A 21465-nucleotide genomic window follows, 5' to 3' on the forward strand; every position below is an offset into this window, starting at 1 on the left:
ATTATAAATTTTACCATTAATTAATAATTATATTATTATATTATTATATCATCATACTCACCGACATGAAGAATCGGTTTAGTCGCCATCTCGTGGAGCAACTGATCCACGTATTTTGAATTCTTAGGATATAACTCCAATCTTGAAATCTGTAGATGAAATTTCTCCAAGACTGTCCCGTTTTTTCTACGATAAAAAAATATTTGTGTTCATATATTCAATATATTCTTAACACAAAAAAATGTATATAATGTATCATATTTAAAAATCAATTTGATTTTTTGTCATTATATAATGCTTCTTAATAATTTTTAAGAAACGCTCTTTTATAACTTTATTTTTCTAAAATATAAATTTGATGAGTGATTTAAAAAAAAAAATAAATTTTTTTATTCTCGACAATTTATTATCGATCGCACCATTTTAACAGTGAATTGGCAATAACATTTCGTTGTGAAAAAAGCTCGAATGCCAATCGATGCAGATATCAATTCTAAAAAACATGACATTCTCAGCAAATATTTCTGTATGAACGAGGACAAACGATAAAAATGCAATTCCCGTTGCCATTTTTTCTCGATGTGATAAAAGAAAAAGATAAAAGAAAAAGATAAGAAACGGCAAAGTAAAGTGTGTAGATAATATTATGAGTGCATAAATATAAATATGACGTAAATATATGAAATACAAAAATTGCTTTGTACATATCTTCATAATTTACAAAGTTAGTATTCTTAAGAACTTTTAGTGTCAGAAAATATAAATTTCTGAAATTTTTTCTTAAGTTTTCTTAAATGTTTGAGAAACTTGGAAGAGAAAAAATAATTTTTAAATTTTATTTTAACTACACTGTGTCATAGATATTATCATTTACAAATAGGAGTATCATTTGCGTACATCCATATACATTTATATATGTATATTAATACTATTTACACACACGTTTGCAAGATATTTACGTTTTAAATCGTTATATTTAAAATTTAAATATCGTAAACTGTATTTAAATATCATTAAAACAAAACAAAAAAATTGTTCTAGAGATATCCTATTTAAATATCATTAAAACAAAACAAAAAAATTGTTCTAGAGATATCCTTAGACATGTATTTTATATTATAGAGTTAATATTTAATCAAGCGGAGATGAAATATTTTAAAATTAAAATAAAAGTAAAATGACAATTTTTTCAATTTTATATCGATTTTGCTATTACGTAAACATAAATTCGCATAAGATTATTGTAGTTAAATAAAAATGCACGCTGTTATTTGAATAAACAAATATTTTGAATATATAAGTAAGATTGAAATTTGTTATTAATTATTGGCCAAATAAGATTATAATAAAGTCGTACTGTTTTTTTATTTCATTACTGTTATTTTTATTGCACTATCATTATTTTTATTACTTATATTTTTTTTAAGATAGTTTATTCAATTATATGTTTAATTATTAATATTTCTAAAGCAAAACATAAATGCTCTAAGAAAAAAGTTTATTCTTATTTTAGTCAAAATTCAAGTTTTAAATTTGGTAGTTTGAATTAAAACTTTATATATATATATATATATATATATATATATATATATAAAAAGTTTTATATAATTAATAAGTTTTAATATATATATATATATATACATAATAGAGAGATTACATAATATATTACACAGATATATTTTTATATATTTATAAAAGAAAATTAATAGATATTTATACAAGACAAAAAATATATATATACATATTTTTTTTATATAAATATCTATTAATTTTCTTTTATAAATATATATATATATATATATATATATATATATATTTCATAATATTTATATATATAATATTTTTCTTTTCATATCTCATGGATGGAAAGGACGATTCTGGAAATTTGTAAACGTCATTTGACTGTTTTAAAATGCATGGAATGGCGTTCACGATGACGGTGGCCTTTGACCTTCATTTTATGTCTTAAGGGTGAAGAGACCCTTATCCACATGAAAAGATATCGTTTTAGCTATCTTTCTATATATATTCGTGACACACGCTTTCCTATGATGTTGTTTTTATTTTTAAATGCAGCAAATCTCTCAATGGAAAAAGTCAATGTGTAAAAAATTGATTCAATAGTATAATAAAAAATTAATATATAATAATGTGTATAATAATGCGAAATATAAAAAGTATAATTAAAAAATTTAATATTATATATAATTATGTATAAACTTTTATAAAATTTTTGAATTATTAAATATTAATTTTGAATATTATTACTATTAAATTATAAATAATTACTTTGCAAAATTGATTATTAAATTCTTTTTGTAGGAAAAACTTTCGACGGTATCAAACTCAAATCGATTAATTTATTGCCAGCATATCGGCAGTCTTTTATTAAAATTCATCTCATGGCCTTTTCGTTGCCATCCCTCTACCCCCAATCCTATTTTCACCTCCAATCTAAAATCTGAACACTTGTCGATATCCAGTTACGACGTGTTTCCAATAAAAATCTACCACTTTCGCTAAATAAATCATTATATCGTCGAGTTGCTGAAACTTTCAGCCACGTTTCAATTTTTCGATTTTTCTATCGAATGTTCTGGAAAAAATATGCAAATAGATTTATAATTAAAAGAATATATTTTTATTTTAATTTTGACTTAATTAATGGTATATTCATTTTATTTTGATAATACGATTTCGATTTATTTATTTTATTGTTTTTATCAGATATCAATTTATTTTATAGTTAATTATTTTATTTTTACTTTTTAATCATAATGTGAAATCAAATTAATAGTAATTAAATAAATTTTATTATTTTTAAAAATTATCTTTGTTTCAACTTTAATATATTTACAATTATTTTCTTTTGTATTATAATTTAAAAATCATTTAAATTTAGATAACATCCTAAAAATAAGATAGATATATATCCTGGGTAGTTAGTATGCTACAAGGATTCTGCTATGATGCTTCTTCATCTTTCTTGAAGACGAAAACTTGATGTGATACTTCCAGACACGGATTTTTCATCGTCGCGAGGAAGAGAGGTAGATAGATAGATAAATAGATAGATAGATAGATAGATAGATAGATGGATAGAAGGATAGATAGATAGAAGGAGGGAGAGAGAGAGATGGAGGGAGGGAGGGAGAGGGGGAGAGAGAGAGAGAGAAATATTTGAGTTTATTATTTAAAATTTTCGATTAATTACTTCGACTAGTTATTTTTTCTCTAATTAACAAATTATCAAACTTGAAGCTTCGAAAATCTTCTAATGCCACAGACAAACGCGATGACTGATTAAGGATTTCATGATTAGAGTATTCTCTCTCTTTCGGGATGTCGTCTACGTCGACAACGACATCGTTGCAACGTCGTTCTGTCTCTCGAGCTACAAACCGAATCTCTAGATTGAGTTCTCGGTGAACACACGTGCGAGCGAAACTAATCCGCGACTTCTTCCTCTCCACCGTCTCTTCTCATTCTGCCATCCTATTCCTATCTCGATGTCGATGTCGAGAACTCCGTCGAGACTAAGTCTTAAGTCTGGTTCTCATGTATAACGCGTAGCGATCCCGAAATTAGCTCAGAAACGAGAGGTGTCTACTGATAGTATTATTGGATTCATGGATACATACTTAGATCTTTCTCTCCAGCTTCCTAAATCCATAATCCATAAATCTTTAGATTTTTAGATTTCACCTTCTTTCTCCTTCTGCCTATTTTGAAATAATATAAAAAAACAGAAGAAGAATAACTACATAATTAAATAATAATAATAATAAATACATAATTAAATAATAATAATAATAAAATAGCTAATTCCCCGTTTGCTCTTTACTTCTACGCTCGAGATGTGCATTAGAATTGAAAATGCAATTAGAAATAGAAATGCGAACGATAAGGTATGCAAAAATATATAAGCGGCAAACCAAATTAATACGAATCGCGTGTGGACAAGACGTAATCAGTCGCAGCATGTACACATGAAAGGCTGACCTAAGCCTTCGTTATTGCACATGTATACGCCCGTGAAATTGCATTAGCGATTGCGTGCATATTGAGAACGAAAGCGAGCGAGATTGCATATATACGATATCTCTCGAACGTAATTCGTTAATATAAATACGAATTAATAATTTACTTATTTTTGAACTCAAATTAATAAATAATAATAACTATTATAAATCTATATATATATATATATATATATATATATATATATATATATAAGTTATATGTCATAAATAATATAATTTATATAAAATGAGGTATTTTCTTTTTCTCTTTCTCTCTCTCTCTCTCTCTCTTTCTCTTTCTCTCTTTCTATAAATAAAGAAATAAAGTTTTATTTCATATATCATAATAAAGTATAAATTAATGATAAAATTATAATCATAATAATGCCATCAAAATTCTACAATGTAATTTTATATAATTTTTTATATAATTTCGAATAATACAATTTTATCTAGTTTTTGGAACATAATGTGGTTCACGTTGAGAGATTTTCAAACGATGTCCGTTCGTTCGCTGCCGCGATGCATAATGCATACGATGCACTTTCTCACGTGATCTCGTAACGGAAGAAGGAAAGATCACCCTGCAACGCCATCGGAGAGAATATCAATCCCGTAAAAGGATATCAATAGGGAACCGCGGATTCAGAGATGTCACTTCTTCGATTCGCAGATTCTATCTTCGATGTATCGAGTGTTTCATAATATCTCGATACTCCTCAACTTACATCCCAAAAGCAGAAAAATTTACACTATAAGCCTTATTAAATGACAATAAATTTTTTATGTCAACATTTCACACATATACACACACAACGCGAATAGTGATAAAGTATTAGTCAACCACTAAAGGTTGACCGACTTTATCAGAGCCTTTAATTATCCTATAAATGATTATAAATAGCTCATATCACACTATGATAGAATTATACATTATTATAGTGTAGAATAATGTAAATAAGTGTGAATAATGTGATAAGTGTAGAATATTCTTCATTAAAGCGTTATAAATACATACATTGATAATAATAATAATAATAAGAATAATAATAATAATCATAATGCATGTAATATAACATAATTAATATAATAAATATACTGAACTGAGATAATGAGAAGGAAGTGCTAATTATAAGAAAAAATACTAATTAATAAATAAAAAAAATTTTATGAATTATTTAAAATAAATAAATATTTTTTTATGTATAAAATTTGAACTTAAAAAATCAGCACTCAAAATGGTATAACATATTGTGTGTTAATTACTAACATTAACATAAAAAAACTTTATAGGGTATAATTGCGTTAACAATAACAACCTAATCTAACAACACAACATATGTTTTTATATAAATTATAAAAATCATATTTGAATGCCATTGCTAGTAACATAACAGAATCATCAAATTTGAAAGTGAATAAAAATGCAGTTCCTTTCCGTGCAATTGCAGATGCAAATATCCACATATATTTTAAATACCATACAATACACATACACTTATAAAAGCATACATATGTGAATATTGTTCATGACGGAAATATGACAATGTACAACGTAAAAGGAGAATTTGCTGTTTTCGGAAAAATAATTCAATTATTATAACTTGGTTACGAACAAATAAATTCAGATGACAGAAAAAAGTGTTGTATTGTAAAATATTTAAATCATTTTTTTAAATGTGCTTTAATGTCCAAATAATGTCCCTTTTTATCTAAATTAAAATAGATACAGATATAGATATATTAAGAATAGGCTTGATAAGTGTGATATTATTAGGTTTATTAAGTGGTAGGTTTATATTAAATAGTAGGTAGATAGCTAAAAGAGAGAGATGCAATATATATTAAAATATTCTTTTTCTTTTATACAGGGTGAGCCGAGAAGAAAACTGTGGTGTAAAATGAGAGGAATCAATTGGTGTAAAAAAAAATGTAATTGTTAATTGCAAATTACATTTTTTCTTTCGAAACAATTATGTGTTTTCTTTACACCAATTGATTCCTCTCATTATTTTGTACATAAAAGTATTAAGGTAAGATAATCGAAAAATGAATATTTTACAAGATATTTTACGGTTTATGTAAAATTAAGAAATTATTTCAAGCCTCATAACTCAAAAAGTACTTAACGAAAAGGTACTTAATTATAGTGTTTTGGAAAGCTCTCGAGATAAGCTATAAGAATATGCAATGAAAAATAATAGGTTCTATTTAAGAAATTGAAGGTGACCTTTATGTGACCTTCAAATGACTATCCAAGGTCAAATTTTTGCCACCATCTTCTGTCCCCTTCGAAGTCAAGCAACTTTTATTTGAAACATTTTGTTGTACATTCAAAAATAAAAAAGTTATTGGGGTGGGTAACTTAAAATGGCTCACCCTGTATATGTATTTCTGTTTCTTAAAAAAAAACAATATTACATTTTATTGTCTTATTTTTACTTTCTTTGAATTTTTTATTTTAGTTTATAATTTAGCAGTTTTTCTATATATTTTAACGTAGTAGGTAATATCACATTTTTACATATGATTTTTTACATATGACATATTATATTTATAAGAAACACATTTATAACAATTGTTTTATAATAATCATATATTACATATCAGATGAGGTAGCATAAGTCTTTCATAACAATATGTTTCAATTTTGTTTGTTTGTTTGAAATATTTACAAATTGTTTGCGTTGAAATAAATTTGTGAAAAAGTAGAATATTGGAAAGTTTCAAAATATTACTTCACGATTTTTTGAAATCGAATGTATACATGTACATATGAATGTTGTGTATGTATTTGTTTATGTGCGCGTCATAGAAACAATTCGTAATGAAATTAAATATTTCGGAAAAGTCATACCAACGAGAAAAATAAATATTAGTATACAAAATCTAACAATTTTGAATCTACAAAGCTGAAAACATATTTTTTATTTTTAAATCTCCTGTATTTGATGCAAGTAAAATTAAAATAACTTTTTGTTCTCAAAGGAAATGTGAAATTATAAAAGAATTTCTTGAAACATAAAAGAGACTCTATTGAATCTATCAATTATACATAAGTTTATATACACATATTTTGTATCCTCAAAAATTATTTACAAATTTATAAAACATATAAAACAAAAACTTACATATATATATATAAAACAATCTAATATTTCACATTGTCATGTTTAATTATTAGAAGTTTCTATTTGTTTGAATTTTTTGATATTTTGAAAAATGATGAAAAACATCGCAGCCATCATAAAAACAACTTTTGCTTGTAATATGTCACAATACAAAATGTTGCAAAAGAAATGCGTCTCCCTAAGGATTACAGTGTGTAAACGTTGTCATATACACTGTACATAAGTATAGTCTGCGTTATCAGAAAGAGTATGTGAGACCGTGACCTCGTCGAGGGAATAAGTCATTGTTTTACTTAATATCGCGATATCGTCATCTTTGCTCTATTTTATTTAATTGAATTTTTATCACAAAACAAATTCTTGTAGAAAAAAATTAAAAACTAATCGTTATGCCTTTATTTTAAATTCACTTCAATATTAGTGTTTAATATTAAATTGGCATTAAAAAATATTAAACAATAATTTAAATTAAATTGACTGTACACACACACATATATATATATATATATATATATATATATATATATATATTAATATTGGCAAATTGTCAAACAAGCATATATGAGAAAAGTTATTTTCAACTTATCAGAGATGATGTAACATATTTTCAGTCGAGAAACGAAATTTTTCGGAAAAATGTTGTCAAATTGGCTGGCTTTTCGCGACAAATTTTTGCCCCTAATTAAATAATGAATATAGTGCTCAAGTAATAACGAATAATATCGAAAATAAAAAAATAATTATTATACAAACATACATACATACGTGTGTACTGTAGAGAAAAATTGATTTTCATCTCATTTTGCAATATAAAGGCTATAATTGTGAAGAATAATAGATTAATATAAATATAAAGTTAAATAATTGTTAAATATAATAGGTTAAGTCTTAATTATATCTCTTATATTTAATAATTCACATTCAAAAATTAATTATAACACAACTTTTTGCGATGGCATTTCAAACTTATTCGTAGATTTTTTCATTCACAATAATCCTGGATTTTATTTAAGTGTGTAATTTCTCTTCTAAATTCATAATATTTCGGACAAAATAAAGTATACAAATTGTATGAAATTCATTTATATCAGAAAAGATTATATAATTCTTATTTTTTAATTGACAAAGGTGAGATCTCTTTAATTATTTTTTCGCATATCGCTATATATTGAAAAGGTAAAAATATTAAAAATATATTTTTTATAAAAGCGCGAAAATGATAATTCAATCCGCGATTTCACATTAAACAGAAATTAGTAGGATTATTGATAGCAAAGTTATGAAATTTTTGGAAAAATTTTCTCGATGTCTCAATGGTTTGATCGGAAATAAAAATACCGATCCCCGGACGCGTCGTGGCGCTGTTGCGAGACGACGCGCCATAAACAAGCGAACATAGAAATTATAGATGAGTTGGCGGGGTAAACAGGCGGCACAGCACGAGAGCCGAGAAAATGGCTTTTCCCCGAGAGAGAAATGCGTCTCCGCATTTTCCAGAGCGGAACGACCCAGTGCACGGACCCTCTTCCCTCATCTCTTCGCCTCTCTCTTTTCTTCTGCCCCTTTCAATGTTCATCTAATTTTCTTATATTTTGACATATACTATATAAATAAGAAACATTTTATATATATATATATATATATATATATATATATATATATATATAGAGAGAGAGAGAGAGAGAAAGAGAAAGAGAGAGAGAGAGAGGGAGAGAGAAATTTAAAAATATTATAAAAATTAGAAAAAAAATAAAAAAGATTTTCATTTTATGTTAAAGATATTTAAATTTTTACGTATATTAAATAATTATTACAATTTTAAAACTTAAAATTATAATTTGGGGAAATTCAGATAAAAATGATACATTAAAGAGAAAATTTAATTAAATCTCTCGAGTCTCTGAAAATTATATCTTCTTTATACTTCTTTATTATTTTGAGTTACAGTCTCTCAATATTAGTTAAAGCAAAACCAATTTCCCATGTTTCTCTTTGCTTCAATCTTGATCGTGTATGACAATTTGGACAGGCAAGCGGGTTCGAGAACACGCAGTTCTGTTTGCCGGAAATTGACGAGAAAGAGAAGCTACTATTGACCTAATTTCGGTTCATTGTGTATAAACCGAAACTAACCGAGCGAGAATCCTGCGATCTATAGGTCTATAGATCCTCCTAGCCGTCTGTAGGTATATGTAACCATGTAAGTAACCGTTATATAAAGAAACATGGAGATCACCGAAGCAATGGGTCTATATATTTATAAAAGACGGATTACAGACAATTGCAGAATTATCAAAATCAAATTTTATCTATAGAGTTTGCTAATAATTTATTATATTGTTATATATATTGCATAATATATATAAAAATATACGAATGAATTATATATAAAAGAAACGCTGCATAACTCGGGCAAATAGTCCAACATATTCAGACTTAAAATTCTCGATATTTTCTTCGCCTATTATACATCTGTCATTATTCTTATCTCTCTTATTTGATAAACTCCGATAAGAAATAGTGTGACACACGGCACACTTGTTTACGACGTCCTCGATCGAACATTTAATTTCGATATAACGAGCGTGTCTGCTCTACTATAGAATCTTAAATAATTAAAACATTAAAACGATGGAGAGTAATAATATACGTTACACAAATACTATATACTATGTACAAAACTCATAAATATAACAATAGTATAATGATATCAATATTTTCTCTCATTTAACTGAAACTTATATCGATTATTTGAATATAGATGTTTCATATGAAAAGAAAATTATATTATATTAAATAACTTTTATTGAGACTTTCATAATGCTTTTTGTATAAACGTAAAATTTTGCTTCATAGAAAATAATATATTTAATGGTAAAAATATAAAATAGAATGTGTTACACATGCACATACGTACGCATGCACGTACGATCGCATGCACCATTAATTTTATAATATCCCTGATAAGAGTTTTAATTATTTATAATTATAAACGAGTATCGCGTGTGAAAAGCTCACAAATGTCGTCAATGCGACTTAAATAACTGACAAAATTTTTTTACGATTCTTTTCCGTCATGGATTTCTATATTCCTGCGTGCGAATTCGACTATTCTTTTTTATAAATTAAATTCATGCATTTGCAATTGGTCGAAACAGACTTTTGCAATATTTTCATAGATGACATTATATACGCTAAAAATTATATACACATGGTAAAATTATATTCTCCAAAGCATACTTTACTATTTATTATTTTTTAATAGTATTAAATGAATAAATTATTTAAAATGATCAAAAATAGCATATTAAATAAATTTATCAAAAATTTATTTGTTTCTCTTGTTTTATATTTATTAATGTTCTATATTGTTATTATATTGTTCTATATTTATTTTTACTATAAAACGGACTTATAACGGAATTATAAACGGACTTGATGTGTAATAAAAAACCATTAAAAATTATTCATGTTTGAAGGAATATGAATGTAAATATATTATTAATTTCCTAAATTTTAAAATCAATTTTTTCAAAAATAAAAATATAAAAAAACTTTTATTCTACATTTTTTGATTTTTTTCATGTAAAATTATTCTTATCATCGATTATAATACTCAATATACGAAAAATACATACATATAATAAATATATGTATGTAAAAGACATTACACACATATAATGAAATTATATTTGATTTAAAAACGATTCAATTATTTTGAATAATCTAAAGTATGTAAAATTATTTGGGCGTGTATTTCGAAAGGAGCAGTTGTCTATAATTTTTTTACTCTCGTCGAGTTTATTTAATTAATTATATTATTCCATGAAAGAAGGAATATTGGCCAAACGTACAACTGGTATTTCCAGTATGTCCAGTTTCGCAGATACGATAATCCAGTTTATCCTTACGTGTTGCAATTATCTAACTGTATTTCTAATGTACGTAAATACTTAATAGAATGTTATCCATACACACATATTATATATACATATGTACACATATTTTAATTGTAGAAAATTGTGATAAAAGCGTTATTATTTTTTCTGCATTTCATTTAATTTATTAAAATAAAGAGAGAAAGAAAGAGAGAAAGAGAGAGAGAGAGAACGATAGAGCAAAAAATCCTAAATATCTAATAAAAAATAGTAACACAAAAAAATTAAATCTTTTCTCTTTCATAACAACTCTAAGACTGTCTCAAATATGATTGCAATATTCCTTATATAATTCTTACACATGATACGCGTAAAATGTATTCCTTTCATGATTCTTTACGTTAGTTTCTTATTATTACCGTGCAAAGTCGTGCGATAATGGTTAATAGAATTTGACGAAAAATTAAAAAATCGAGATTTCGCTTATGATGTAATTCCTCTCAATTTTTTTTTTTTTGTACATTAATAATATTGACATTAAAAATTTATATTTAAAAATTATTCACATCTAGCAACTAAAGCGAATATAATATTGACATTATAACTCTTCTTTCGATCGCGATGCTCGTCAGAAATGTGATCGATTAAGCGTATCATGAAACATATGAGACACACAATGTAAAAACAGAAATTTAATTTTTTTTCTTTTTTAAATTACATATTGTATAAAAAATATATACGATGCGCAATATATGTATATAAGTAACATATATAATAATATAGTATATATATATAGTGTATATATATATATATATATATATATATATATATATATATATATAACGTATATATGTATATATGTGTGTATATATATATATATATATATATATATATATATATTTATATTTATATAACATTTATATAACATATATATATATATATATATATATATATATATATATATATTTATATATATAACATGTATGTACAAACATATATCTACCTTTATACAAATTTTAATTTTTATTAAATTTATAATAATAAAGATTTTGATAAACAAATTAAAAATTAGTTTCTTAATAATAAATATAATAATGGTACATATACAATGCTAATGTGTTGAACATTACATTCACTTATAAGGTTGCCACACTTAAATATATGTATGATTTTATTTAATTTCCTATTTATATCGATATACTTATTTTATATCGATTTTAATTTGATTAATTTATTATTGTTTACATTAATTTTCTTTATTTATTCATAAATTTTATGATTTATATTAATTGCTTATATTACATATGTTAATTTATTTATTTATATTAATTTAAATATTATTATTTATCTATTAATTTAAAAACCAATTTTAATTTTTTTTTACTCTAATTTTATTACTTTGCATTTGTGCGTTTATTTTTCTTTGATTTAATATGGTGATAGATGCATTGTAAATCATATTAGAGCGAGAAATGCGGCTTCATCAAATGGTATAACGATTGCGATTACAATAGTTTTCGTAACAATTAAATTTGCGAGTGTAATAAGTAGATACGAAATAATCACAATGATCAAAATATGCCTATCTGTTGCAGCGTTACATCGACGCAGAAAAATGTTACATTTAAATAATTTCAAAATTTCGTTTAAAAATTTATTTATTTATATTTTTCTGTCTTTTAATTTATTATGTATAAGCACAATTAAACTTAACATTTAATAAATAAAAATAAAATATAAAAATTACAATGATATATTAATAGAGAGAAAAAATAGAAAAAGTAGAAGATAATATATGTATATATAGAACTTTTTACCTCAAAATTTTAGCAAATAATTTTTTGCATTGTAATCGCAAGTATAATCGTTTCTTAAACTAAATTAAATTGCTAAAATAGCGCATTATTCTCGTTTTTCTGGATTAGTATTGTTTCCCTCAATCAAGATTGAGATCACTTCCGATCTCACAACATTAATTTCCGCGAGAGAGCGTGGAAAATTTTTTCTTTGCCAATTGTTCTAAATTTTCGAGATAGCTTATTCGCTCTTCTTCTCAAATGTTTGTGACATCTCATCTTTTTTTTTATTTCGCTTCTCTATCTTTTTCTTTGACGAAATAGCCTATTTAGGAGATTTCAAAGCTTTGAGAAGCAATGGCACATTTTTTACAACGGTAAAGTACGATGCACATAGATGAGTTCAAGATATCATTATATCGTTTAGCTAAAAATAGCTATTGCACCCAAAATGTTTATTTTTTATTTGATATTCTTGTTATGAATAGCGATGCGACTTAAAAAATACTCAATTTTACTTATTTGTATTAACTGAATAAGATATAATATAGTCATTTTCTCTAAGGTGTAATAACTCTTAATTCGAAATACGAAATATAAATTTGCTTACTGGTGAAAATTGCGCCCTGCCTATTATATGATAATATGCTAAATAAAAATTTAAAATTGCTTGTGATCTTTTGTAATCTAAAAATCATATACACACGAGCATATAATCCAATAATAAAATCTTCGAAAATTTGTGTCGTATTTCGAAGATAAAGATAATAATATTTTAAATGATTATATATATATTGTATAGTAGAGTTATATATTTCTTTTATTCTATATTAATATTGAGACATAACAAACAAATAAGATTGCAGCATTTTAAAATCATTTCTATACTGAATGTAAAAATCGTGAAAAATAAAAATTATCATTAAAAATTTTTATCTTGATGCGATCTTTGGAAATCAATCAGAGAGCACCGTTGACTGCATTACTTAATGTTAAAATTTTTGTATTTTTTTCTAATATACAAAATATTTCTTCTAAAATATTTTATTTTAGGAAAAACGTCAATTATTAATTTTCAATAACTAATAATTTAATTAATTAGATAATCAATCATAATATGGGTTTATTAACAGTTAATAAGTCAACACAAACAAATAAACAAATAAGCATATTAAAGTTGACGAACGTTAATGATGTTGGCGAACGTTAATGAAGTTGACAAATTTTAACAATATAATTTCAATATTAATTAATTTATAATTTAATTATATAGTAAATTGTAAATGCGAGATTAATGTTTGTGTTTAATTTTTAAAATGTATTATCATCGCCGAATGCATATTACATTCTGAGTATCAACCGCAAGGTGATGAGAAATGTTAACATAACATATGATGAGTGGATACATGCTGATGACGCATTTCTCTTCATAATCTACTATGATCCATCGTATGTTCCATGATTTCATACGCATAGTACAATAACGAGTTTTAGAAAATGAAAAATTTGTAATGATAGGTTTTTTCATCAATTTGTAATCAATTCTCAATATCAGAGGCATCAATGCAAATGTTAAAAAAATTATTGAATAATCTGCCATTGAAAATAAGACTTTTTTACACTACTTTATATTTTACATATGATTTTAAATTTATTTATTTTGCTATTTATTTTGCTTCAATAAATTTCGATTTGTAGTTTCAGCAGAAAGATATACTATCCCATGACGTGCAATCTTAAATTTGCTAATGACATATTCTCTTATCAATCCTTTCTTTTCAGCGAAAATCATCATATAACTTAACTATTTAATTAAACCTCTAAATTTTCTACAATTAATCTTAATATAATACAATAAATAATTATATAATAAAAAATTAATTTGATATAAATCTTAATAAATTAAAAATTTTATTACATTAAAACCCATCTCTCTGACTTTATTTAAAGATTACAATTTTATTATTTGTGTTTTTCCTTAACGTGGAAAAAGTATCTTAATTAAAATGAAATATTCTTAGAATATTTCTATTTGCCTATTAAAAGATGTGACAGATATTTGGTAAAAGTTTATTAATTTTGTATTCTCCGAATTTTATCAAAAATACATACTTATGTACGTACATTATCTTTGGTAATTATATGTCATCGCGGAAATGAGGCGTATTGTAACTGCAATCATCACGCTTCCGCTATTACTATGTAATTATATTCATGATGTACCGGAAACTAAAGTGACCTTCACGCTTCGTAAAATTTATAGCGGTTTAATAAGAGCTCTCTGAATTTTATGAGAAATTTGAAAATTTGCTCACAGAACGAAAAGGATTATAAGAGTAAAGTTCAAAGAATTTGGCAAATAAATATTTAGAGAGATAAAATTTCGAGATATAAAGAAAATAAAAAAAATTATCAAAACAATGAATCAAGAGAATTTAATAAACAAAAATACTTTTGATCCACGTTTTCACTAACTCGATGTTTCTGAAATATTAATCATTAGAATAACGAAGTGAGAATCATATAGTACATTCCATATGGAATAGCGCAATGAGTGTGGGATCGAATAGACCTAACAACAACCTTTGTACGCGTCCTCTACCACGCGATTATAACGAAACGTAATTCCATCGTTCCACGAAGGCGCCATGGAACATCGCGCACCTGTACCAATAACATTTCCGTTGTATGCGTGTACACGCAAATAGATATACATGCGCGCGTCGAGATTACGTATGTTCGTCCCGACTGTCATCGGTATAATTACGTTTGCAAACGGCAAACGCACTCGTGCATGCGCCGCCGACCCCGCATCCCGCGATGCCTAAAGCTGCACTCATATTAAAGGAAGAAATTATAGAGAAGCTATAGAAAATTATATATCATAATTAGAAAAAATCACACACACACACACACACGTACAACAGAATGATTAAATGAGATATAAAAGAATGTAAATCTTAGTGAAGGATCTTTATCCTTATAAATTGAAGAGTTTGTATAATATTATTATTCCAAACTAATTTTATTAACAAAAATGAAAAAATAAGAAAGAAAGAAAGAAAGAAAGATATGAAATAACATACAATGTAATGTGTATATTCCAGTGCAAACTTATTCTTTTTTTTCATACACATACTACTTTGTGAATAATACAAAATGACTTTCTGTGCCTCTCTTTTATGAATGTTTCAGTCGGCATTTGCAATTTGACATTATTTATAATATGATATTTATATGATATTTAATACGATATGGTTTTTACTATGATATTTAAAGAAATATTTGTATTAGCAATTTTGCTACTCACCTTGGTATCACCTTCTTCAGTTCTCCGATCGTCGGATTATACTTTCGGTTTCCTCTGTCAATTCTTGCCACTCCTTCGTCAATATTCGCGTACCCATTCACTATCAAATCCATCAAATCTGCGAAATCGTCGTGCTTTCTCATCGTCAACGAAGATGATGTCAATTCGCTTTTCCCGGATTTTTCAACGACGGGCGTCGTGTCGCCATTTGCTTGTTCTCGACTGCCATTACCTCGTTGAAGGAACTTCCTGCGGAAGTTGTTGTAAACACTGTCGGCGTTCGGCGGGTCGCCGACCCTGACGCGAGCATGGCTAGGAGTCAGGTGATGGCCACTATAGCCCAAGTCCATCTGCAGGTCCATCACTAACAAAAGCGTAAACACAATGGCAAACGCACTTAAACCTAGCACCAACTTATCGCGAATGCGGATAAGTTTAATAGTTAGTTTCATTTTGAAATTTTTATGAAACCTACTAATCGATTCACTTCTCCTGTTACTTTCTAATAATTTTCCCCTAACTATTGATAATTGTAAATCATCCGATTGACGATCTACAAGATGATAAGACTTCTGAATTATTCGTTGATTATTTAAAGATTTAAGATTGTTAATTATCTTCAAGGCAGGCGAATTGTTGGTATAGATCTTAGTGACTAACTTTTCTATTTTAATGGATGAGTATTTCAAGATATTTTCGCGACTTTTTGATGAATTTACTATTAATGACAATCGTCGATTTACAGATTTAACCAATTGATGATTTATGCGATTAAAAAACTGTGATATTTTTTGAATTATTCGTTGATAATTTGAATCTTCAAGATGGCCATTTATCCTCAAGGTGAGTAAATCGTTGCTATTCGCTTTGATACCTTGACTCGTTAAAATTTCTTCGTAATTTTTTAGTTTGATGAGTGGATTTTTCAAGATCTCTTCGAAGTCTTTTATCTCGACGACTGGTTTCTTTAATATTTTTCCACGTTTTACCTTAATGGCTGGAATTTTTAAAATCTTTTCGGGATCTTCTATCTTAATAATTTGATCCTTTAGGTACTTTGGATCTTCTTCAAAACTTGTACATCTAGACACACTTTCAATAGAATCCGCAATAAAATTGGCTTCTGAACTCTCCTTAGAACTATCTGCTAATTGTTTTGGACAAGAAGAAATCTTAGAAATCGTAATGTGCACTTCGGGTGGTTTCACGATCAACTGGTGTTTCGTATAATGATACGAATCCGTAAGTCTGCATTTTGCGATTGACGAATCGTCTTTATCGGTTGACCCGTCGTTATCAAACTCTATTGACCCTTGACTCAGCCAGTCTTCCTCCGGTGGAAGTGACCGCTTCGCTTTATAGTGACTCTCTCTATTGTGTTTTTCCCATACTTTCTTAGATTCTTGAAAAATTTGTTGAGGAACTTTGGATAGAAGATAATGTCTATAATGAACAATCGATGATTGATAAGGGAAATCAATTAAATCTCTCGTTTGTTTAAATTTTAAATTCTTGTTCAATGAAAGACAGTTATAGATCGTTCGTCTTGTTGATTGCGACAGTCTCTTCTTTTTTTCAATTAAAGAAATATTTTCTCTACTTAAAGAACAAAATTCTTTGGTCAAAAAAAAGTAGTCTTGAACGGTTTTTTTTGTTAATTTTGTTGGTAAGCCTTTTTCAGAAATGTGTTTTTCTTCTTCAGCTGAAGAAATATCTTGATTAGATGAAAAAATAATTTTGTTAGTTAGAGAAAAAATATTGTTCGCCAATAACGAATTTTCTTGAACGTTATTTTCTATTAATTGTAAACTTTCAGGAATATCTTTTTCTTTTTGAGTCAAAGAAAAAAGATCTTTCGTTAATAAAGAATTATTCTTGATCCGCGGTGTTAACTTTGTATCATCAGAAATGTCTTTTCTCTGTAATAATAAGGAATTCTTTTTTACACATACAAACAATTGTGAATCTTCTTCAGAATCGGTCTTTATTAAGAATATCTTTTCGTTGAAAATATGTTTTGACGATTCTAGTTCCTTTTGAGTATATTTATCCATTAATTGCATCAATGGGCCAATTGAAATATTCTTCTTCGGACTATTGTTGACATCTTTTTTTATCAAAAACTGTGGATTTTTTCGAATATATTTTTTTGAGAATAATGTAGTTTCTCCAATATCTTTTATTGTCAATTGTGAGATCGCATTAGTTAAATCCTTATGAATATTCGCCTTCGCTGATAATAAATCCTTTTCGTCGTTTTTTTGTATTGACTGTTTTTTAAGATTTATTTTCAACAATAAATTTTTTTCGCTTTTTCTCTTTGGCAACGAAATGCTTTTATCTTCATTAATACCCCTTTTTTTTAACAATAAAGGACTATACAGATTGTATTTCTTTGCAATTATTGCTCTTTGCTGATTATTTATTTCAGCTAGTAATTCCTTTGCCTGAATCTTATTGTTCAGTGGATTTTCGCAAATATCCTCCTTTATTAATATTAAAATTTGTCGATCACTTTTGTCAATAAACAATGCTTTACTTTGAATATTTTTTTTCAGAAACAAAGAATATTTCTTAATATTCTTCCTTAAAATTTTTTTGACATATATATCTTCTTTTTTTTTTAATATTATACTCTGTCGATAGCTTCTCTTGTCAAATGATGCTTTTTCTCGAATATCCTTCTTCAACAACAAGAAATTTTTCCGAACACTTTTCCTCTTCAGATTTGAATTCTGCTGGATGCGTTTCTTTAGAAACAACTGACTCTTGTTGATATTTTTCAGAAATCCGTTGCACTTCTTATTGATATTCTTCTTTAACAATCTTTGCAAAAAATCATCCGCTATATTAAATCTTCCAATACGATCTGCTTTCAATCGATTATCGATTCCATTTGATAATTCGAACGATTCATCTGTTATCTTCGTTGTGAGATTCTTTGACTTTTTATCATTGTCATTCTCATTTTTAAATATTCTATTTGTGGATCTCAATCTTAATTCCCTGCTCCTTGATCTAGATTCTCTGTACTTCGATTTCGATCTTGATTTGGGTCTTTTGTGTAATTTTTTGCGATTGTTCGCGTTATCTATGTATATCGGGCGGTCGGCAGTTGCTGTCGCGTTGCTGCAGCTTGTACTTTCGGAACATTTCCCGTCAGCCAGAGCTCGGAATAAACTGAAGGAATGATGCTCCAGTGTCGCAACACACCGGATTCTCGATAAATTTAACAATGAATCACTTGATTGCACTTTTATTACACTTTGAACAATTGTGAAAACACAATGAAGAAATATATTACAATTAAATATATAATACTTATTTAATTAAATAAATGTGTTTATTATTCAAATAAAATTAAATTAATTGATAAATGTTAATTGGATTTTGAATCAGTCCACGATGTCCTTATTATCGCGCCGTCTGAAACAAAAACAAAAAATATTGAATTATATAGGGAAAATTACATGGCAATTATTATTATTATTATTATTATTATTATTATTATTATTATTATTATGTTGAGTTTATATATATTAATTTTTTACATTCTCTAAATTTTTTCCATCACATATCTATAATTTTTTATATACTTATTAATACTTATTCTATATTCTATAAAACCTTATTTTTATACTATTATTCTTATACATTATTCTTCTCTCTTTCTCTCCCTCATTTCCCTTTATTTTTTCTTCTCTTCTAAAATATTTTATAAGTTTTAATTAATTCCTAAGATTTTAAAAAAATGCAAATGATGATTTAACTTAAATTCTTTGTATTATGATTACATTCATATTGATGCATTGTGACTGTAATGCGTCGTCGGGATGCATCATATGGTTCGTGGTAATTCAAGTCGATAACGAGACTAGCCAACGTTATTTTTATACACAGCGCACGGCGGTATTTTTTATCGTTATATCACGTTACCGTCACATACATAATACATGTGCTACTTTGATATTTATATCGCGCTAAACCGTATGAAATCAAATAAGTATATGATATAATATGTTACGATCAGCTATCTTTCTCTCCTTGTTTCTTTTCTTTATATTGTTATTTCATAGCAGTCTCACTTATAACAGTAAATAATTATATTTAAATATTGATCGAATCATATTTAAATTTAGATTTAAAACGATTAAATATATAATTATTTTTAAAGAATAAATAATTTTATTAACTTTTATATTACATAAAATTTATATAAACTTTTTAATTGGTTAATTAATTATATTGACTAAATTTTTACATAAATTTTTAATGAAAGTTTTAAATAGATAAATAAAATAAGATAAGAAAAGTAGATAAATAGATTTCGAAAAACGCAATGCATGGAAATGTAAATTTATTTCGTGTTACTATTTCTCTTGTTATTTTACTATTTTAAATAGAATAGTTATATCTTTCTCATCCATACACACACACACACACACACACACATAAACACACCTAATACAGTTCACTTTTAAATCTAATTCACGTGCTATATATACATACATGTATTATATATATGTGTGTGTGTGTATATATATATATATATATATATATATATATATATATATATATATATATATATATACGTATACATGTAAACATACGTATATAAATACATATACACGTAAATATGTATATACATACATATATTTATATTTATATTATAAATGTGTATTTTTATATATATGTATATATACGTGTCTTATTTTTATTATTACTATTAGTATCCTATGATGTAAGTATCTAATTATATATAGATAGAACTGTTATATATTATATATTAATAAAATAAACAGTAATGACATTTAAATTTGATAATACTGATACATCGTACTCACATTTATTAATGAAATTTCAATCTCTTAATTGCTAATTAATTAGCGAACGCTAATGAGAGGCAAAAGGGCCGAAGAGCCTCAAATACCATCAAGAGTCTATGTGTTTGGAAAACGCAATCATCGTTTCTGAGTACGTGGGGTTTTACGAACACCGCAAACTCTTTTTTTCATACGCAAAGAAATATGATTATATACAATATCTTTATTATATCGGGAGCGTGGAGGAGACGCGCTGAATTTCAATGGTACCTTCAATTTCGGTCCGACATCAATTTCTACAACGAGACCACGGTTCGCATTACACGACGTAAGTGCCTGTTCAGATTGCAGATTCCAGCAAAGTGACCATTCAAAGATTGTCAAACACCCTGATAAATATTAATGATATAAAAAGGCCAGGAGAGAAATAATCTCATCATTTTTTTTACTTCTTTTTTATTTTTTTTACTTCTTTTTTTATTTGTCGCCATTTTATAATTTTATA

General features: G+C 26.4%; 1 protein-coding gene across 3 annotated transcripts in view; it reads right to left on the bottom strand.

Annotated features, from left to right (window-relative positions):
• The window catches only part of LOC145970774 (uncharacterized), a 59932-nt gene that overhangs the window by 16039 nt on the left and 22428 nt on the right, over positions 1–21465 (bottom strand). For 2 of the 3 annotated variants that reach the window (XM_083097734.1, XM_083097723.1), the window contains 2 exons: positions 16138–19563; positions 62–186 (listed from right to left, as the gene is read on the bottom strand). In XM_083097734.1, the coding sequence (XP_082953860.1) occupies positions 62–186; positions 16138–18200 (2188 nt within the window). In that variant the 5' untranslated portion in view covers positions 18201–19563. Of the gene's footprint in view, positions 1–61; positions 187–16137; positions 19564–21465 lie in introns of those variants that run through there. The other variant, XM_083097714.1, reaches the window with a different exon arrangement.

The sequence above is a fragment of the Camponotus vicinus genome, unplaced genomic scaffold, assembly GCF_025532165.1.
Source record: "Camponotus vicinus isolate PSW18456_S1 unplaced genomic scaffold, iyCamVici1.0 SCAF_1, whole genome shotgun sequence".
Classification (NCBI taxonomy): domain Eukaryota; kingdom Metazoa; phylum Arthropoda; class Insecta; order Hymenoptera; family Formicidae; genus Camponotus; species Camponotus vicinus.